Source organism: Mauremys reevesii, linkage group 19 (assembly GCF_016161935.1).
Source record: "Mauremys reevesii isolate NIE-2019 linkage group 19, ASM1616193v1, whole genome shotgun sequence".
Lineage (NCBI taxonomy): Eukaryota > Metazoa > Chordata > Testudines > Geoemydidae > Mauremys > Mauremys reevesii.
Genome location: NC_052641.1, coordinates 12,647,017 through 12,669,743, shown reverse-complemented (window position 1 = coordinate 12,669,743; position 22,727 = coordinate 12,647,017). Strand labels below are relative to the sequence as shown.

Sequence of the window (22,727 nt, the reverse complement as noted above, 5' to 3'; positions counted from 1 at the left end):
AGTACTTTCATTTACTCTTGATTTAAAGGAGGAGCATAGATTGGTGGATAAAGAGAAAGTTATTTGGCTGCTTTCTCAGCTCTGAGAGAGACTGTAATATTTGCTGTCATCACTTCAGCACGTTTGGGTCCAAATCTCCCAGGCTGTGATTTCCAAAGGAGACAAATGGAATTAGTGTCCAACTAACAAAGGAATTCAGTGCCTTTAATCGCCTTTGAAAGACACAGCCTTAATGTTTATTTAGTGTAATAAAAATAGTGGGTTTTTTTTTATTACATCTTGTAGCACGAGCATTTGTTGAGCCAACAGATTTGTTGGAGAAGAGTCAAAACAGCTTTTGTAAAGGGAAGTCATGCCTCACCAATCTATTAGAACTTTTTGAGGGGGTCAACAAAGACTTGGAAAGGAGTAATCCAATGGATATAGGGTACTTGGACTTTCAGAAAGTCTTTGACAAGGTCCCTCACCAAAGGCTCTTCAGCAAAGTAAGGAGTGATGGGATAAAGGGGAATGTCCCCTCCTGGATCAGTAACTTGTTAAAAGACAGGAAACAATAGATAGGAATAAATGGTCAGTTTTCAGAATGGAGAGAGGTAAGAAGCAGGGTCCCCAAAGGATCTGTACTGGGACCAGTGCTGATCAATAATTTCATAAATGATCTGGAAAAAGGGGTAAACAGCGAGGTGGCAAAGTTTGCAGATGATACAAAATGACTCAAGATAGTTAAGTACAAAGGAGACTGCCAAGAGGTCTCACAAAACTGGGTGACTGGGCAACAAAATGGCAGGTGAAATTCAATGGTGATAAATGCAAAGTAATGCACATTGAAAAACATAATCCCAACTATACATAAAACTGATGGGGTTTAAAATTAGCTGTACCACTGAAGGCAGAGATCTTGGAGTCACTGTGGATAGTTCTCTGAAAACATCCCCTCAATATGCTGCGGCAGTTAAAAAAAGTTAATAGAATATTAGGAACCATTAGGAAAGGGTTAGATAGTAAGACATAAAATATCATAGTGCTGCTATATAAATCCATGGTATGCTGGCTCCTGGAATACCGCGTGCAGTTCTGGTCCCCATCTCAAAAAAGCTATATTAGAATTGGAAAAGGTACAGAGAAAAGCATTTTTGTTGCTCAGGGGTATGGAACAGTTTTCATATGGAGAAAGATTAAAAAGACTGGAACTGTTCAGCTTGGAAAAAGAGACAACTAAGGGGGATATGACAGAAATCTGTAAAATCATGAATGGTGTGGAGAGAGTTAATAGAGAAGTGTTAGTTACCTCTTCGTATAACACAAGAACCAGAGGACATCTGATGAAATTATTAGGCAGCAGGTTTAAAACAAGCATAAGGAAGTACTTCTTCACATGATGCACAGTCAATCTGCAGAACTCATTACCAGGGGATGTTATGAAAGCCAAAAGTATAACTGAGTTCAAAAAAAGAATTAGATAAGTTCATGGAGGATAGAGCCATTAATGGCTATTAGCCAAGATGGTCAGGGTTGCAACCTCACGCTCTGGGTGTCCCTAAGCCTCTGACAGCCAGAAGCTGGGACTGGATGACAGGGGATGGATCACTTAATAACTGCCCTGTTCTGTTAGTTTCCTCTGAAGCATCTGGCAGAGGGAACTGACGGAAGACAGGATACTGGGCTAGATGGACCATTGGTCTGACCCAGTATGGGTGTGCTTATGTACATCATCATGTTTCATAGAATGAGAAGTCTGGCAGAGCAGGGATTGAACACATTTTTTCCCAAGTCCCCTGCTAGTGCCGTAATCATTGGACCATTTTTCCTCGCTGTCTCTGATTAAAGCATTTCCCTAGGGTCTTTGGGATCAAGGAAATATTTAAAGCCACATAACTGTGCAAAGAAAAAATTGTCCTAATTATAGAGGGATTAGTTTTAATGACAGAGCTTAGAGCAGCAACATCTCTATAAAGTCAAGATCCTAAAATGTCTCAGACATCAGCAGTTAATGCAAGCAGTCCAGAGCAAGCTCTAAAGCACCAAGCCAGATTTATAAAGTGAGGGTAGTTCAGCTGTTACGCAAGTTCAGAGTCAAACATCCCAGCTCAAATCCCATTTTTACAGCTTGGTCTCCTTTTGGGGCATATTCATGCGACTTGTTATCCATCATAATACAAGACAGAATTCTCAACAAGAAAGCCATAGGCAGCAGCACAACCTCCAGCTGGGACCAGCCAATGCTGATTGACACTGACACAGCTTCCAACTGGAAACGCGGAATCTATAGCTACAGCGGCAGGTTTGTCACGGTGGGAAAAGAGTTACAGATAGTGTGATTTTCCTGCTCGTCTGTGACATTTTTGGTGTCTGTGACTCACCCGGAAGCAGCGGCTGCTGTCTCATGGGTCTGGGCTAGGGTGACGAGACAGCAAGGGTGAAAAATCAGGACGCGGGTGAGGGGTAATAGAAGCCTATGTAAGAAAAAGACCCAAAAATCGGGACTGTCCCTATAAAATAGGGACATCTGGTCACCCTAATCTGGGCCCAACTCCCCTCCCCACTCAGACCAAGATTAGAGGTGTGATGCCAGGGCGGAAGGTGCTGCTACAGATGGTCAGTGCCCCCATATCTTTCAGGGCATTTTTTTAACCAAAATCATGGAGCAGTCACTAAATCCGTGACTTTTACGGAATTCACTATGACTGCTGTGAGATTTTTTATTTAAAAAATGCTATAACAAATCTATAGCCCTATCTATGGCTAAACTTCAATCAGAAACTTATGGCTAACAAATAATGTACCTAACACAGTTCACACGACGACTTTTCCAGCACAACTGTAGGAAACATTAACCAAAAGCCAGCCTGAAAAGGGGACCAGTCTTCAGTCCAAGCAAAGGCCTGCAAGATCAGAATTCTCAACACCCAGAGATAAGCTATGCAATAAGATAAACACCCAGATCCCTAGTTTAAGGGGTTGTTCCTATACTATTGAATTCAATAAGAGTTTTAGCATTAACTTCAGTGGGAGCAGGATCAGAGACATAGGGAGATGAATAGAACATGGGGTTAGCAAGAGCAAAACAGGAGACATCCATCTCACTCGAAATCTCCAAAGCATCCCAGTCTGACTAAGGGGAAGGCAATGTGCTGCTGGGGTAGTGGGAAGTCCAACCCAGTAACCAGGGCACGGCAGTGATCAAGCCCAAAGGTTATGAATGTCCCATTTAAAATGTCTAGCTCAGGTATGGAGAGACAAGGGCGTAGTCTGGCAATAGTCCTAAAATGGTAAAAAATAACTGATTTTGATATGTTCCAACATGGCTAGCCCTTTAATCTACGTTTACACCCACATTCTTGGCAGAGGAGGAAGATTCAGGGTGGTACAGCTATCCATGGGCAGAGTAACAGAACGTACAGGACAGCATCTGCCTGAGGAGCTTTGAGCAGTGAAAATCTGAACAGGCAGGCCCTAAGATTTAAGCTACGCACCAGTCTATAATGGCAATGGAAGTAATTGGTGGAACTTTAAATTCCGCCCTCCAAGCTCACATACATATGCCCAGATCAGTGCGAAGATGCTATATGTATATGGTCTCTGTGTTCTGCCAGCCCCCGGGTACATTTATTCCTCACCTAGCTTATTGTTCCTCTCCAATCCCACAGGCAACGTCTCACTCCTCTTTCATACTGTCTCACCATCAACCACCTCTCGCCTTTCATCAAATCTGCCCATAGGCAACTAAATTTAATAAACAACCCACCCCAGCACGCAGCAAAATGAAAAAAGAAACCACCACGTCCAATTTCAATTCATCCATCTCAGAAACAAGTGCCCTTATGCATAGCACACGTCCCAGTGACATGTACCCCAATCAAACCACTAACGGCGCTAACAACCTCTCTGCAACCCAATCAATCCTAAATAGAATACTGTGTGTCTCAGATGTTCATGGAGCCATTCTATTATCTCCTGTAGCCAATGGCAGATGCAACTACCCCTTCATTTACACTGATCCCAACAGCTACAATTCAGCTCACGACGCTTCTCTTTCAGCTATAATAAGTGATCACAAAAGGTGGTGACACTCCAACGCTGTAGAATCAGCCAGCCCAAGTATAAACAACTCCTGCCTAGCAATAGCAAACATTCCAAATCACAGGGTGTTTGGTAATAAACCAAGACATCTTTCACCTTTAGGTCATGGAGGTGAATGTAAGGCTAGTAATGAACAAGTCATTGTCATCTAATAGCTGTGGGGCTGTCTATGCAATCTGCTTGTCTCAGTCGAGTCTTTGCTGTGCAGGTGCCCATCTCTCCACCACCACAAGCCATATGCTTATAGGCAATCTCAACAAAGTGCCCTATGATTAAATGGATATGGGGAATGAAGTACTCACCCTTTAACCCCTAAAACTTGTCCCTCAACCAGAACTCAGGAACATAGATACTTAGGTTGTAATCTCTTCTGAGCAAGGGCTGTCCTTTTGTTCTGTGTTTGTACAGCACCTAGCACAGTGGGGTGCTGGTCTATGACAGGGGCTCCTAGGTGCTACCACGATACAAATAAATAATAATGGATCATAGGAAAACCAGCAGCCTTCCCAGTCTATAGTGCTCTCAGTCTTGTCCCTTTTTCTCACACTGAAGGCACAAAGAACGTATAAAATGCCAAAGCAAATCAAAGCCCCTTCTCAGCTGCACAATCTCATCCTTAGGCACTCCGGTAAGATCAGTTTTAACTACTCCCACCTGAACTCACCACGCACAGAAGGAACTTCACCAAAGGTATATTTAGGATAGCTCCTCAGCAAAGGGACCACATCAGACTATTGGCACTAAGCAACTACAATGGCAACATTTGATGCTCCCATCCCAGTTAACCACCTGTTATATGACATGTTGAAAGGCAGCTTCTTCTCATCAAACCAAGTCTCAGAGACATCCATCCCTCTGCCAACACGCACCGCACAAAGACAGTGTCAGTCCAATCTGCCTTTCAGCTAACTACTCCTGTCTTACTCAGCCTAATCCAGCTTTCATTACCCTCCCCTTCTGGACCATCAACCCTAATCAGTATCTCCCAGATGTAGCCACCTTTCCACAGATGAGCAGTGCTGGAGCTAGCTGCTACCCTCTATTCATGCTCTTCTAGATTAAACTCTGCTTCTTTCCCCTTCAACTAAAAGGGTCGGTATATACTCATAAGTATTATGACTATATGTAATCATCATCATCTCGCTTCTCTCTTTTCTTTGCATTGGATGGGACAACACTGAGTCCAGCAAGTTAGGAGCTGAAATTCTACCAGCCCCATATTATTCACACATGCACTCTTGGCTCACTCTCGGCACTGCTTAAACAATAAAACCCAGCAACAAGTCGACTTACATCTGAAGTCTTCCAGCCTCGGCACCAGAAATTCCATGGAAAGTTTTATCATGGGACACTGGTTTAATCATCATCAGTCACCAGAGGATCAGCAGCATGGAAACCAGGCATTGAACACAATCCCTCAATGTGTTCTGAAAATGGGGTGGGGTGGGGTAGGGGGGTTCCCAAACGTGGCTGGGCTTGTAATCTGGATGGAATGCCACTCATGTGAAAGCCATCTACTTGTGAACTCCAGTGCCAGCCAGGTCATCTCTGCTACATGGGCAGAGATGGGAACCCTCTCACAGAAACTCTTTTATTTGTATTGGGTCACAGTCTGCACAAATTAACAAAAGTGTAACTGTGTGCAATTCCCTCCCCCACACACACACATTAAAAAACTCACGCAAAATGCTAAAGAGCGTCATCCAAAAGGGACGGCTACTCATTGAAAACTCATTAGACTTGGGGGCTTCACAATGTAAAGCAGCTTTTCTGCTCCTGACCTCCAGATTCCACTCTGATCTTTGGCTTGCTGAAAAACGAGCTAAATATTTGAAATGAGGCCAAACAAACTGTTTCTTTAAACACTTCTACTTAGAAGCTGGAAAACCTTCCTAGTGGAATGAGGAGATTGGGACAATCTTTACAGCAGACTGAAATTTTATCATCTTGGGAAAAAAGCCCCCGTTTTTTGAAAAAGAAGATTTTTTTTTTTTGCAACCAAAGACAAAACATAGCAAGGAAATGCTACAGCAGGAGCTTGGAATCTTCCAAAGCTCTGAGGCTCATGGCATGATGGAGGTAAGAATCAGTGAATGCAATAGCAACATTTTACCTCCTTGCACAATGGAATTTCTCCTATCTATTGAGAGCTTAACATTAGTGCAGAGGGTTGGCATTAAAGACCTTTGGGTCCTATTCCCAGCTCTGCCACTGGCTGGCTATGAGACCCTGGGCAAATCAGTTTGCCCACCTGTAAAATGACAAAATTGACTTTTAATGGACTTAAGCTCCTAAGTCACTTAAGCACTTCTGAAAATTTTACCTTAAGTCTGTTTCTGCTTCCTTGGAAGTGAATCCAATAGCAAACTTCCCACTGTTTTCCACATGTGCAGGCTTCCTGTGCTACTCCAGAGTGTGGCTGTAAGGTTTAGTTAACATTCGGAAACTTCCACGTAAGCATTATTGCTGTGGTTTACAGTACCTTTTAACTCCCTGCAGACCTCACATTCTTCAGTGCAATCGAGCTGTCTGCACACAAATGCGGTACCACTTTATAGCAGCATAGTTAAAGTGGCAGAACTTCCCTAGCATGGATACAGTTATGTCAGTACAAAGGTGCTTTATGCTGGTACAGCTATTCCTATATAAAGGTATCCTTATACCAACATAACTGCATCCCAGCTAGGGATTGTACCAATATAAGTATTTCAATATAAAAAAAAATAAAAAATAAAAAAACCCACATGCCCCTAACTGAAATACCAGCACAAAACCCTGTATGTAGTGCCAGCACAAACTACAGCTACGTCTATCACAATTAAGTCAGTATCCAGGTCTACCCTACAAACTTTCACTGGCATAGCTACATTGGTCGGGGTGCAATTTGAGACCGACAGCTATGCTGGCAAGAGCCCCAGTGTGGATACAGTTATTCCCTGGCAATACTATGCTTCGACTGTTATAGCTTGTTTTGCTCAGGAGCACTGGACATAAGGAGCCAGCATCATGTGACCAGCCAGCTCTCCACAAACCAACAGTGGGCCACCAACCCTAGAAAAGAGAAAGCCACTCAGAGTTATTTTTACACTGTCCAATAATCAGAGAACATGGGGGTCAGCCCACAGACTTATATAAAGAAGTGGAAATACTGTGCTGTATCAATAGGACATCGTCACCCTGTGGAATTCACTGCTGCAAGTGGTCAGAGTCAAAGGCTGTGGCAGGTTTCTGAGGAGGTGGCTAATTGTATAAGCATTAACAACACTGAAGTTATCCAAGCTAAGATGAGAGCACCATGCCTCATCAGGCCATAAACTGCAGAGGAGAGGATGAAATCCTTCCTGCTCTCAAAACGTACAGCATTGCAAAGCTAGTTACATGCATTGTTCTTCCTTCCGTTGAAATGTCAGGGAATAGCCTTTCTGCTAGAGGCAGGATACCTCACTTGATGGACCAATGGGCTGATCCAGCATGAATCTTGTTGCAGCAGGGACAAGGTCTGTGCAGCTGCAGAGGAATTTCACAGGAGGTCCAGGGTAAGCAAAAAGGGGGAAAAAATCTCTCTGGGGTTGATTGTTTATTTTTTCAGGGTTCTTTTGCAACCAAAACCAAACAAGAACCCCCCTAAGGCCATCCTACTGTCTGGCCACATTCCCTTCCTCCAGTGCAAATCCTTAAATCCCAGAACCATTAATGAAGACAAAACAACAATACACGCAGGGCAGTTCTGTCTCTAGTGCTCCCAGGCCAGGCATTTATACAGCAACCCCTTTCTCTCCCGTGAAATTCGGCTCGGTTTCCAAAGAGCTGAGCTAAACTAGGCTCAGCTGCACCTGATTACTTCCCAGCTGGGATTTCCATCCTGAGTTGATGAGAACCCCCTGGCGGGGATTTAACTGAAGAAGTTCCATGTGACTGTCAGGGGCTTCCCTGCTGAAGCAGGCTGTGCTATGGATGGGAGGACACTGAAACACTTTTTTTCCCTTTTACTGCTACTGAAATGTCAAAGCTCAGTTTTGTTAAGCTGGGGGAATTTGGATATATGTGCACAGGAAAGCTGGGGCCTCCAGAACCTGGGTTAAGCTTACATACCATAAGGGTACATCTACACTTCAAGCTGGGATTGTGATTCCCAGCTCCAGGAAACTTACTTGCACTAGCTCTCATCAAGCTAGCGCACTAAAAATAGAACGCAGGCCACGGCCAGTGCGAGCGGTGGGAGGGGCTAGCCACCCAAGTGGGTAGCCTCCCCTGCCACTCATGCCCCTGCAGCTGTGTTCTGTTTTTATTACGCTAGCCCCATGAGAGCTAGCATGATTATGTCTCCTTGAGCTGGAAATCGCACTTCCAGCTCCAAGCGTAGACATCCCATTGTGCTCACTAAGCTCAGCTGGAGACCTGCGGTAAGGATTATGAGCCGAGGAGAGCAGAGACTTTCAGCCTTAACTGGCCATTTTCCAGCAACTGCAGACTTCTAGGAGAACCCCATGCTGGTATTTAAGCATGGTCTGTGCTAATGTGTTTGTCAATAAAGGATTATGTAAAATATGGAGCTGGTTCACTCTGTATGCAAGAGGGAAAAAAATAGTAGCTATGCCTGCATATGACATAGGTTGCACCACACAGGTCTCTGCACAAAACATCAGCTGTATCTGTGCAAAACATTACCCAGGACCATGAAGACAACAGTACAAAACAATAGCTAAATGCTTGGATCTCTCAGTACCCATGCTGCAAAAGTGCAGAACAGTGAGCTAAGTAAATAACCTGTATTGAAAATATCAGGCCTGATCCTCCTTTACACTAAGCAGGGGCGGCTCCAGGCACCAGCGCTCCAAGCGCGTGCCTGGGGCGGCATGCCACGGGGGGCGCTCTGCCGGTCGCCGGGAGGGCAGCAGGCAGGGTGCCTTCAGTGGCTTGCCTGCGGAGGGTCTGCTGGTCCCGCGGGACCAGTGGACCCTCCGTGCTTGGGGCGGCAAAATGTCTAGAGCCGCCCCTGACACCAAGGCCCCTTTGCATCATCCTGGCTGCATAAGGGGGCGTTAAAGTGAGCGTAAATTACACTTTAAAGTCTCTTTACATTGACAGACTAAATGAGAATCAGGGCACATTACAGAAGTGCGTAAGAGCTCCTGGAATGAAAAATTTGCAGTGGAAGAGCAGACGTTAGTTAGCTAAATCCTCACCCCTCCTGTTAGTTAAGCGAATGCAGTATTACATCCTTGTGTGACTCCTCTGTTACAAATGGGGTTAAATGACTTCCCTTAGGTCATATGAGTCAGTGGCAGAATCCCAGTTAGAATGCAGGAGTCTGCTCTAAGCACTAGATATGCTGCCTTCCTCTGAACTGCATGTCTTCGCATGTACCAGCACAGAATACTACTTCGTGTTGTATGAATCACTGAATGACATTCACATGCTCATAAGGCACTACCTGCACCCATAACTAGCTAACAAACTACTTGGGCCCTGGGGCTCCACACATGTGTGTTTAACGCTATCTGTGCCACAGAGGAGAAGTGACAGGTTTCAAAGTAGCAGCCGTGTTAGTCTGTATCCGCAAAAAGAACAGGAGGACTTGTGGCACCTTAGAGACTAACACATTTATTCCAGCATGAGCTTTCGTGGGCTATAGCTCACTTCTTTGGAGAAGTGGTTTAGGGGGAGCTGTGGGCACTCAGCTTCTTTGGGGGAAAAACCAGGCCATTCCCTTTTACTAGTACAGAAATGTGGTACACTTAACCACGCCTATTTACCATGAATCTCACTGGACTGCAACACAAGCGCCCCCTGGCACTCCCCTGTTTTCTGCCCTCAAAGCCATCTTTCAAAGGCCTCATGTGGGGCTGACGGATCTTTCTAGCTAAAGTTCCCTTTGGCACCAGTGGGAACTCTGGCAGCTCAAGGGTCAACTGAAAGAGGTGATTTGATCATGATATTAAATGATCCTTCCTCCCGCTCCCACCCTAGAGGCCAAGGGCGCCAATCCCCCCAACTCAGCATGCAAGAATGTGAGTTCAGGATCCACACTCAGATCTGTGCTTTGAGACAAGATTGTGTTACCACAAGAATCGCCGCCTATTGTTAAAAACACAGGTATAGAATTGCTTCGTACTGCAATAGCTGCTGCTGCAGCTGAGTTAATGCTAAAAGTTTTGTGTAACTTAGCTGACTACAGGACTCAAAAAACCCAGGTGTTTCAGGGGATGAGGCATTTCCCCAGGATGGCTCTTGTGACTCTTAGTCATGTTTGTATTTGAATTGAGCAGATATGGGGTAGAAGGGAAAATACACAGAAGACTAGGTTAGAGATTTTGCCCTAGATTCTGAAACAGACAAGAAGCAGGTCAGAGAGGTCCTTTCTCTGGGTCCGCCACAGCTAAGCTGAGAGGAAATCAATTAAAATGAATTTTATTATAGGAGCCGTTCAGATAGCATTGTGTCCAAGGGCAAAATTCAGAGGTGAGAGGAAGTTGGTTTGGAGACCTGATTGATAAAGGCCAGAGAAGAAGCATGGTCAAATCAAATGTCTGTGTGTGTTTTGTAACAATAAAAGGTTGGACACTAAAGAGAACGTGGGAAGATAAGGACAGAGAGCAACAGTCCCACTGATAGCCTAATGCCAAACCTCAGGTCAGGCTGCTCCTTCCCCAGACCATGGCAGGAGAAGTTTGGCCTGCTGAAAATCTTGGATAGGGGAGGGGGAAAGGAGGGAAGCCAATCTTTGCTCTAAACTGTGCCAGACCTCAACAGCTGTGCTCAAAGTGATCACTAGCTCAATCACTACGGTAGAACCATGTGTTGGCATGGAGAATAGCAGCACAGAAAGACAAGATGCCAGCAATAAGGTGCAGGGGTAGACACAAAAACCACTTACCCGTGGGCCTCTCTTGCCAGGTGGGCCTGGTAAGCCTGGTAGACCTGGGGGGCCCTAGAAAAGAGGTAAAGAAATATTATTTACAGTTATACAGAAGACCGTGCTCATGACAACAGTTCTGGAAGAGCCAGAATCTAACTGTTTGGAGCAGGAGTGAGGAAGAAAGACCAGTTATGGCACAAAGCCCAGAGTTTTCATGCAACTTATGCTATTGTTGTAAAGGAATAAAAACTATGCACACCAGTCACAGAACTATGTATTTCAATAGAGCAGAGACAAAGCATTTTCATCTTGCTGCTGTAGTCTTTATTTCTCTAATCACAGCTGTGTTTCAGTTTCCTGGATTCTGCACTGTAACAGAGGTAACACAAATTTCATCTCAATGTTGAAAGAAGCAGGCACGTAGTGTGTTATATTATACAAAAGCTAAGGAAACAGTCATCTCTGTAGTATATGCTCCTAGAGGAACTGTGATATTAAAGAGAGAATCACACCACAGCTCTGTACTCTCCTAGATATTATATTATATGGCAAAAGTAATACAATTGGTGTCAATGGTGGAAGTTTCTGGACATGGTGCTGCAATATCGAAGAGGTAAATTTAGTCATGTCAAAGCAGTGGGGATTTTTGGATGCTGGGTTACAACAGAACAGAGTTATAGGCTGCCTGCTGCCTGCTGGTCTGTAACAGTTTAGGGGAACATAATGAGGTTTAAGATGCTGAAGTAAACCTGTAAAATCCTTCTTTAAATTTATTCTCAATGGACTGGAGAATCCAAATTTCCAGAGAGAGCTGCAACTCCTAATCACTCTTGCAACCCTTTTTACAGCACTGACATTAATAATTGTTAGCTAAAACGCGTCTCACTGGGGATTAATATTAAAGTAACTTGTTACGAATGATGGGTTTTGTTCCTCAGTGGGGGGCAGGGAGAGAGAAAGAGCAGAAGGCTAAAGAATCTTTGGAACCCAGCCTGAACTTTCCAACTGCTCCGGAGTCCAAAGACCTTTTACCAAAAGTAGAACTACGAGTGGGAAGTGATCAGATCTGCTGCCGAGCAGGTGCATGCTGTACTCCATTCGGTTCCTGCTCCCTACACATCCTTCCTTCCCCAAACAATTTTTTTTTGCAGACTAACATGGTGCTCTGCTCTCACAAGTTAAGAACATCACAAAACTGACTCTGCCACTTGTGAAACAACACAGGTGACTCAGAGTCTGTGCAGACTGCAGCACCAAAGGAAGAGTTAAATGTTCAAGATCCCTAACACAGATCTCAGGATAAAACTGAACCTTGGTCCAAACAAATGCAAAAATTTGCAGAGGTTAAAATATGTATAGGTAATCCCCTTCCTCTCCCCAGTCCCTCCAAGCTACTAATTTGAACTGGCACTGAATGCATTAGCATCTCTCTTTCTGCAGTGTGGCTGGCTCAGGTGAAACCAGACAGTGATGAAGATATCAAAAGAATGCATGGTCTAAAGGTGTAAAATCCTGCAGCTTGATAGGGATAATGTCTCATCACAGTGGAAGCTCTAGTGCACTCTCAAATGTCAATTGCTTGCTATTCCCTTGTTCTTGAGATTCCCAGCCTGATTCCTAGTCTGAATTATTGGATGATTATTTGATCCGAGAGATGCCCATCACTCGCTAATACAGTATTGGTGTTCCTTATATAAGCAGCCCCCACTGATACAACCGATCCTTATGTTAAGCTATACACACATATCAGTTTAACCTGCCATTGTGTTAACTCCGAACACCACATATAATGTCATTATGCAGCTGCACAACCACATAATTGTAGGCTTTTTGTTTGAATCAGTCTGCTGAATAACTGCGCCGGAATCCAAGCTTTTGTTAAAAAATTCCCCAACCCTTGTAGCTGGGAAGATAATTATCAAAAGATGAATGAAATATAATTGATGCAGTGATATCTAACTGAGTCTGCAGACATCCTGAAACTATTATTTCTGTGAACTGCTCCCCTCCAGCTCAGAATGTCGACTCTGAAGTATAATGTCGACAATTTAAAATGTCAGTATCCACTCCTGATCATTTCAGCAGAAACATCTCATCCATTGTTGCTTGGAATAATAGTGACGCATATGGGGGGAGATCATTTCCCCTATCCCACCAACCTCCGTAGCAACATCCAGTTGAAACAAAGAATTCAAACACCCCTCCCATCATTTAACGTCATCTCCACCTCTGTCCCAAAAGAGGGAGGGAGGAAGGAGATGCAGGCCTTCTCCAAAAATTCTAACTGCATCCTGAGTACCAAAAACCAAAACCATCTTCCCCAGACACAGTCTTTGGTACCAAAAGCCCTGATTCCCTCTAATAATTACTGCAACCCAGTTACACCTTTTCAATACCACACTCTCCAAAATCTGGGGGGAATTTAAAATAAACTGAACATAAAAAATCCACAAGATACTGTACTAATTTCAGTGTCAGGGAATGGTGGTCAGAGTAGGGTACACAGTGCTCCATATTCTGGGATCTCTACTGCATAATTTAGGTCCAATATACTACATAGGATACGGGGCTTTGTGTTACTTCTTTCCCTCCTCCACCTAACAGGTACGTCCCGTCATTCCACTGATCCATGTCCAATCTGTTCCAAGTTATACCAGTATCTATCTCTTTCTATACAATCCAATTTGAATCCCTAAGGAGCCTGGAGTAGGTGATGCAGATGCTCTCTTCTCCTGCCAGGCAGCTGAGCTCACCTAATAAGCCTAGATAGTTTTGAGAAATAACTGAAGGTGGCCTCAAGAAAATTTAACCCTTCTCATAATTTCCTACAGTAGCATGAATGACAACTGTTTTCACCAAGTGATTATAGGATGTATTCTGTGCTGCTTCTGGGAAACATTCGGGAGCAAAATTGAGATTCCAAGATTGAGAAGAGAGTTTTATTTCTAGCCTCCTGAATTTCAAGTTGCAGAGAATTTGACCAGGTTGATTGAAGTTGCAGATACCCAGACCTTGAGGACATCAGAAACCTCAACATTTCATCCTGCCGCTTTCCCAGCTGACTTGTCCATCTGCCTCTCCCATCTCATTACGCCCCCCCCTCACACACACACACTGCCTCTTTTGTCTGCAGTGATACAACCATCTTCTGGGAGCCCTTCAGATCTCATAGCTGAGCAAGGCTGAGCTCATTCATCCTGGGATGGGAAGCCTTCAAAGAATACCTAACTGCTGCAGGAATTGGGGTTGGGGATTCAGGAGCTGGCTCTCTTCCCTCTGAATCACTATTGAACCAACTTCTCAGCATGGTGATACAGGCTGGGGGTGCTGTGCTGCTGCAGGAGCTACCCATTGAATGAGATCTATATATAAGCCTGACTTTTTAGGGTCATCAGGTGTCCACAGATCTACAGCAGGGATGGCCAACCTGTGGCTCTGGAGCCACATGCAGTTCTTCAGAAGTTACTATGCGGCTCTTTGTATTGGCATTGACTAAGAGGCTGGAGCTACAGGTGCCAACTTTGCAATGTGCCGGGGGAGGGGGGGTGCTCACTGCTCAACCCCTGGCTCTGCCACAGGCTCTGCCCCCATTCCATCCCTGAAGCCTGCTGTGCCCTCCCTCCTTCTCCCCCCCCCCCCCCCCCCGAGCCTCCTGCACACCACGAAATGGCTGATCGGGAGCTATGGGGCGGGGAGGTACTGATTGGCAGGGCTGCTGGTGGGTGGGAGATGCTAGGAGTGGCGGGGAGCTGATGGGGGGCTACTGACATATTACTGTGACTCTTTGGCAATGTACATTGGTAGATTCTGGCTCCTTCTCAGGCTCAGGTTGGCTACCCCTGATCTAGAGGCATCGTTGACAGAGTTTTGCCAGGACACCAAGGGCTGTATTCTATCTCCCTAGACGTCTTCAGCTCTTGCAACTGGAGATAGTATTCTTCTTCACTTCCTGTCCTAACCTCCTGTACAGTGTTGCTGGAGTGCTACAGTCTCCCCAAGAGGCGGCTGCATCTCAATGGGGAGCAAAATCGTCTCTGTACAGTTTGCACAACCCTACAAGGACTTTGGGGATGAAAAGGAAGATAAAAATGTAATTTAACAATACTGCTCTTCTCCTGTTTCTCAGAGAAACAATAGAAACTATCTCAAAAATAAACTACAAATATATACATTTCAAAGCTTTCCCACCCATTATATTTGTGCTGCTTTCTGAGGAGTGGCTTTACCCTTTCAGACGGTAAGTCTGTGTTTTGTCTTTTTCCTCTTTTCCATCACCATTTTTCATATATTTGAGGCCTCTTTCAAGCACATGCTGCTCTGAATTACAGTGGTGCTGATACAAACTCAATAAAGCAGTCTGTATCACTAGAGAGCACTAACTTTGAAGTGGCTGGGATGGGGGAAGGGGCAACATTGGAACTAATGACCCATCATACAACAGGATGGAAAAGGAGAAAGTTTATATATTCGTTTGTCCAAAAGATCCATCTTCAGCATCTAGAAGAACATCTCCCCCTGCTAGGCATTTTTCATGTAGGGATAGACAAACTAGGTATACTAGAACCCACTTGAATCTCTGCCTAAAACAATTCTGAAGGTTTGAAAAAGTTTGGTGAACTCTCCCTCCTACCCAGTTTGGCATCTCCTGCTTTCAACTAGGTTAGAGAGTAAAAGCCCACTTTTTTTCTGGTGTGCACAGAGGATAAAATTCATGTCTGTGCAGGGGGCCTGCACTAAGTCTACGCATTACTTATGTCCCATTTAAGCCCTCAAAAAGCAAAGCTTAAGTGGGACTTCAGTGGTAGCAGAGAGTTTGCGCTGGCCCTCTGCACAAGGATGAATTTAATCAGAGTCCCTATTCTCAGTATTAAGGGCCTGACCCAGAAAGAACTTTCCATTTCCCCACCATCCTGTTGAGGAAGCTCAAGGATCCCTGAGCTGCTTGAGAAAGTCTCAGCAAAAGCAAAACACTTCAGAACCAAGTTTACTTTACATCCAGGATTCACCAAACTGGTGAAAAGCAGGGGCGGCTCCAGGCACCAGCGCAGCAAGCACGTTCCTGGGGCGGCAAGCCAGGGCGGGGTGGGATGCCGGTCGTTGTGAGGGCGGCAGTCAAGCTACCTTCGGTGGCGTTTCTGTGGGAGGTCCGCCGGTCCCGCGCTTTGGCGGAAATTCGGCGGCGGGTATGCCAAAGGTGCAGGACCGACAGACCTCCCACAGAAATGCCGCCGAAGGCTGCCAGACTGATGTGCTTGGGGTGGCAAAGACATAGAGCCGCCTCTGGTGAAAAGCAACCTGTGTACAATATCTTTACAAACAGTATCTTGCAGGCAATGACTGTGCACTCTTATGTTGGGATTTTTCTGATGAGGACATTTTAAAACTCAGTGAAAACACCCCAGCTCCTCCTCTCTCTCCTCCTGCCCCTCCCCCCGGTAAAATTTGTGACTTGAGTATTAAACACACTTCAATTGTACCGCTAGTGTTATTCAGTGGCACCACATCCTCTTAGTGGCTTCAGACAGTTGCAGGCGGCTCCACCATACATTTCAGCATGAGTAAAGTATTAAAATCCCCAATGATGCATATAAATTCAGGACACCGTTCAGGTCTTTTGGGCTTTGCTCTTGAGGCTGGCAAGAACCTATGGAATTCCTGCTTTATTGCATATGGGGAAAAGTCCCCTTATATCTTGCCATATATTTTATATACAAAAGCCCAGTAAGTAATCAGCAGGAGAACTCAATTTATTCACACTGAGCCTGCTTCAAAGACCTGATGCATTAACAGAATGTCATTTTCTTTTGTGGTTTTGCATATTACCTGTAGCCACGGGCTGCACTCTCATCAATTCTTAAAAGCCAAACAAAGTCAGCCTGGGTCAGCATTGGACTTTATAGGTGCTGTGGGAAGTAGTGCTGATGAGTCAGAGGAAAGATTGCCAGCCACTGAGTCATTATTGAGCTAGTGACACAGCATAGTGTTTGGGAGCCTTTTTGCTCCTTTTTTTCCTGCCCAGAAAACATTTAAGACACAAATTCTGTCTCTTTGTGGTCATTAATGATCCCATGGCACTTTTGAAAAACAAAACAAGGCTGTTAATCTTGGCGTTCTGGCCAAATTCCATTGTGTAAAAAACAATCGTTACCCTAAATTCCTAAGGCGTTAATGCTGCAGTTCTAATTGCATATGGGATGTGTCTTCATATCCTGTTGCATTAGCCCCGCTGTGGTCTGCTTAACAGCTGTTGCGCTCTACCCCAGAGGTAACTGAAGCTTATTGATTAGCAAAGGGATCTTTTCAGCATACAGTTTGTATATAGCAGTTAAGTTTGTAAATAGCTTTGAGGCCAATTGGGAGGAGAGGACCTATGTAAATCTAGGATTATATTGATATTATTTTGTGCTATATGCAAAGACTGCAGGGCCTGATTCACCACTGCCTTGCATCTGTGTCATCCTTTACACCTGGATAAAATGGGTGTAAAATGGTACCAAAGCAGAATGAAAGTTATTCCCCCAGCCTAGCAGCAGAAGAGCTAGAGAGAGGGCATGAAGGGCCCTGTGCTCATGAAAGGAGAGAGTAGAGACAATAAAGCATCCTCACCCCTTTTCAGCAACAGACCACACTTGGGAGCACCACATCATTACAGTTCCTAGGTTTTAAAGCAGGAGGTGGGCAGCTGGGAACTATCAGTCTTCTGGAAAGGAGCCAGACCCGGGGGGGAGCTGCTGTACTCAGCATGCTCCCTTCCAACAGGGTAAGTTTCCAGCAGAAGTTTGCATGGGAGTCAGTGTGGCTCTCTGAAACATTAACTCATCCTCCGTGGCTTGGAGGGGGAGCTTGTAAGTGCAGGGGAGGGAGCCTATGCCAGCACAGCTCTTAAGCGAGCTTATACAATGGCAGCTGAACAGCATGCAGGGGCTCCCTTTCCAGGAGTGGACCAGGATGGGCCCCATTTCTTATCTCTTGAGGTCTGTACACCATGACTCTTCCATGCCTGCCCACAAATCCTGCCCTAGAGATTGGCAATGGACTGTTTTCAGAGCACCTTCCCAGGGGCTTCCCTTAGAGAAGGGGAGAATATCCCCAATAGTTGTAATGAAGGAACCTTCTATCAGACAACAATTGCACTAGTTAACACCCTCTCCTTCCTTCCACCCTCGTGCCAGATGCAGTGCACAGTGATTGCTGGTTCTCAGCCTGTAATCTGCTTAATCAAGGCAAGATTGACTGGCTGAGCTATCACATATCAGACCAGGAAGTACTGTGTTGAGAGTGTGACCTCATCAAAAATGTCTGCCCAATAACATGGAGATGGTGCCAGAGTAATTACTCAACCGTGAAGCATTTATCAGCGCTCGTATTCTGAAATGCACTTGCCTGGCTACATAAATGCTAAATTAATTTCTCAAAATGTCATCTTAATTCAGTGCTTTCTTCCCCCGGCCCAATGTCGAGGTGAAGCTTTCAACAAAGTGTCACACAGAGATCCCCAAATGAGTCACAGACGATATCAAACAGTACACAGCAGCCTGCTCCAATGCAGCTATAACCTTTCCCTCTTAATGCGCTCACTTTGTTTCCAGAAGTCAAAGAGGATGAAGCCAGGCAGCGGCTTAGTTGTTCTCCTTTCCCCAGATCCAGGACCCTAACTGTTCTCTGAGCAGATGGAAACTTCTGCCATCAATTGCCTAAGCCCACCGTGGCCTGCATCAGTCTGTTTGCTGTGATTCACAGGCTGAGTGGGATTTTCCACTCTACTTGAACAACAAGCTCTTCATGTTGGGTGGGGGAAGGAGGGGAGAGTAGGAAGAATAAGACTAGTATGTTCACCCTCAGACTATTTTTGGAGCAAAGAGTTGGAGAGGGGAGGCCAAGAGTTCACTAGAGCCCTGAACGACCAGCTATAGATCCATCAGTTACAGGTACGTCATATTTTTGGAGAAGGGGTGCACAATCATTGATTGAATTCCTGCTAACTAATAAGCTTATGGGGAAATCTCCACAAATACATAGGCTCTTCACTCATGGAGAAAAAAGAAATTGTAGGAGACAGTTTTGTATACACAGGGAAGTTGTGGAGACTTCCTGACTCACCGTCAACAATTGGAGGGTGTGTTATTTCATATATATAAATATATCTATAAATATAAAAATCAAAGAGGAGTCTACAGTTTCCTGGCAGCATGCAACCGTGATGAAGTAGCAACCTTGAGATCTCAGTCACACAAAGGAACATTGGAACAAACTGAGATCTGTCTGTGATGCCACATCCAAAATATCAGGTAACAATCAACACCTTAGATCCAAGTCTGAAATTATAACTTTAGATTGTCCCCAAACCTTAAAGTTAAGAATGTGGTGTTTACAGGATCAGGGCCATTGTTATTGGAGGTGTTACAAGTAACAATAGGCAGTACATTTGCAGACAGAAGTATTGCTAATGGTGTTCCTTAAGTTTGTCTCCATTTTTCCATTGTAAACCCTTCTTTCAGTATTTTAAGAAGTCAGCTGTAAAAATTAGCTCTGGGCTGGAACTTGGCAATCAAGGAATGTCTCTGGGAGCATTTTACTTTATATGGATATATACAAACACACACATATCCCACATTTGCAATATAACAAAAGTCTGAGGATTCAATATAAAGATTTTCTCAGAAGCTAGTCAGCTGAAAGATTTTGTTTGCATTCTTGTATTTTTAAAAAAAAATCCAAAAAGAGTTAGCAGATAGTCCTTAAGGTGGCCTAATTGCTTTTGGCATTACAAAATATAGGTATACTTTTTTATGGCCTACATATATATTCTTTTAAGAATGGTTATTGTGTGTGAATGCAGTAGTTACATTTATAAGTAGGCTTGGAAGGATTAGATTTTTGTCAGTAAATGTCAATTTCACTGTATACACACACAGGCAAAAAATATTTCCATTGATAAAGATTGAAATGTACACAGGCAGAGAAAGAAAAAAGCTGCTTGAGACCTTATTAGAGTTTGATTTAAGGATATTTACTTTATATATTTTGACATATGATATTGACAATTTGTGTTTTAATGGTTATAAAGCTTTAACTTTCTGAATCTCAACATCTACTGTCATTAAATGATTATCGTCAGACTTCACCATAAATTTCCCACAACTGAAAATTTAAATAGGTAACAATAGAAAAACGCTTAAACACAAACATCAATATTATTCATCAAAATTATTTTAAAAATTGAATTCTGCAAAGTTACCCCGTAAAAATATTGATTTTCTCTAAAGTGCTTTCTCCATTATTCCATTTGTCCTACCGGTCCCTTGTTTGAAAATATGCATTGTGTATACAATGGCCAAGATTTTCAAAAACGGACTACCAGTAGTTATTTTGGGCCATTTTTTGTGATATTCAAACCAAGGAGTATTTTTAAACTACACTTGAAATATATTGCACCCCACACTTTAACTGGCTGGTTTTGTAATATTACAAATAGACTTCTTAAATTGTCATACACTGAAAGGGAGGCACAATGCATTGGTTAAGCCCAGAACAGAAGATCTTGAAAATGTATTTCTGTAGAGTGGCACAAAGGAAACACCCTGGAGATTCTAAGTCAAGGCTGACACCCTTATCAACTTCTGCTGTTCACTTCATATCAACCCTGTTTAGAGCAGAGATCAGTCCAAACCTGTCTGGAGAAGTTCAGATACGAACCTAGTAGTTCAGGCATCTCTCTAGTTTAACAATAATATTTAGGACTTATGTAGACCTCATAGTACTTTACAGAGCTAGGTAAATATTATCCCCTTTTGATAAGTGGAGAAATGGAAGACCAGAGAGGTGAAGTGACTTGCCCAAGGCAGGTCTAGCAAGTTGATAGCAGATATGACCCTTGGTCTGGGAGTCCTATTCACTGGACCACACCATGAATATATTTAAAAACTTAAACTTACCGGGGGACCTTGGTTTCCTTTAGATCCAGGAAGTCCCAGTAAAAATGGAAATAGGGTGGGTCCAACAGGGTCAAAGACCTGAAACCCATCAACAGCAGCAGGGGTTGTGAGGTTGAAGGCTTGCACACTGGTTCTGGAGGTATGAAGAACAGATCCAGGGGTTGATTTGGTGTAAAGTACAGGAACTAGGCTAGGAACGGATTTCCTGGTTGGTAGTGGCAATAGCATTTTTGAAATGGGTCCACTGGTCAGGTTCTCCGGGTTTTGTTTCATGGTCATGGGGTGGACGTCTCTAGATGTGTTTTCAATCTTCTTCCTCACTGGCTTTACAGTGCTGGGGGTTTCAGAGGGCTTGGTGGATGTTTTTTGGTTGATCATCTTTTTGGTCTCTTGCTCCAACTCTTTCCTGCTGATGGCAGTGGAGTTTTGGCCAGCAGGCAGGATGTTTCTGACTGTGGGAAGGGAGTGTTTCTGTGAACTTGCATTGGAAGAGGGTTGGGATATCCTGAGGGCTGCTGTAGTAGTCTGAGGGTGCGAATGGACCGGCAGCTGCATATCAGTACTCGATGGAATGGTAGACCGCACGATTGTAACCTTGGCTGCTTTGGTTGTTGACCCTGGAGAAAGCAGCTTATATGGGACCAAGGTGGTGGACACTGTAACTGGAGTCTTGAGGGGTGTTGTGATCTTGATGAGCTCTAATGTTGGGATCACAGTGGTCAGGTTCTTCAAACCCTGTAGCAAGAACTTAGGCTGCAGAGGGGCCATTGGGGAGGCACTGGGATCCCTGGGCAAGAGCGGGACAAGCGGGGGCAGATTCGGCCGGAAGGTGTCCGCTTGCCTGCAATGTTTTTTCAGGTATTTACAGTAATTATGAGCTGCCTTGGCGGAAGGATAAATATCGAACTGGCAAATGGCGCCTTCAAACTGTATCGAGTGCTGGTTCATTTTCCCTAAGAGAAAAGACCCTTGTGGATCCAATGCCTCATCTTTTTTAAAATGCAAATCTGCCTGTAGTCTTTGCTTCCCACAAGAAGTAAATAAAGTTACCATCTGGCCTCGGATGTCAATGGCCATGTTATGCCAGTGGCCATCGTGAACATTGTAATCAAAATATACAGAGCGCTTGTGGCCTACGTACACGATGACCTTCCCGGGGATGAACTGGACCCCCAGCTGCAGTTTTTTCTTCTTGCTCTTGACAGAGAATAGAAAAGCATTGTTGATGCGGTGGGAGCACAAGCTCAGCACTAGGGCCAAGTCTGTGCCGAAGGCAGTGGGGATGATGGTACTAATGGGTGCCTCGACGCGTGCTCGCTGAGTGAAGATGACCCCCGATTTGAAAGGGATAACCCCCTGAGGAACCGAGCGTGATGAAGACCACGCACTCAATGGCTTCTTCCCTGCCAGGCCCAATCTTTGAAGAATGTCCACATCTGAAAGAGAGGGACAAAGAGCATGAGTACCTAGGCAAACCAGAGCCTGATCCAACACAATCTGAGTCAATAAGAATTTTTCCAAGGGCACCATGGGCAGCTGATTGGACCCCAAATGGTGGATTATAGATTGTGCCTACCTTCCGCTCCACCCAGACTGGTTTAAAAGAGACAGTCAGGTCATGGATGCATCTATTTTGTCGTGATTTCCAGGCTAGGAGCCCATACATTGTCAGTTCAGTATCTCATAGGAATTGCCATAATGAACCAAAATCATGGTCCATCTAGCAGTATCATGTCTCCAACAGTGGTCCGGGTCAGATGTTTTGAAGGAAGGTGGAAGAAAACCCAGTCACAGTAGACAGTTTGGGATATAACCTACCCCCATGGAATGTTTCCTCCTAAGCCCCAATATCA

The 22,727-nt window shown here is 44.4% G+C and overlaps 1 protein-coding gene across 27 annotated transcripts in view; it reads right to left on the bottom strand.

The window, feature by feature from the left end:
- Positions 1-22,727, bottom strand: part of LOC120386909 (collagen alpha-1(XXVII) chain B-like) — a 278,660-nt gene that overhangs the window by 175,058 nt on the left and 80,875 nt on the right. For all 27 annotated transcript variants that reach the window (XM_039506933.1, XM_039506934.1, XM_039506924.1 and 24 more), the window contains 2 exons: positions 20,875-22,310; positions 10,958-11,011 (listed from right to left, as the gene is read on the bottom strand). In XM_039506933.1, coding sequence (XP_039362867.1) covers positions 10,958-11,011; positions 20,875-22,310 — 1,490 coding nt within the window. The remainder of the gene's footprint in view (positions 1-10,957; positions 11,012-20,874; positions 22,311-22,727) is intronic.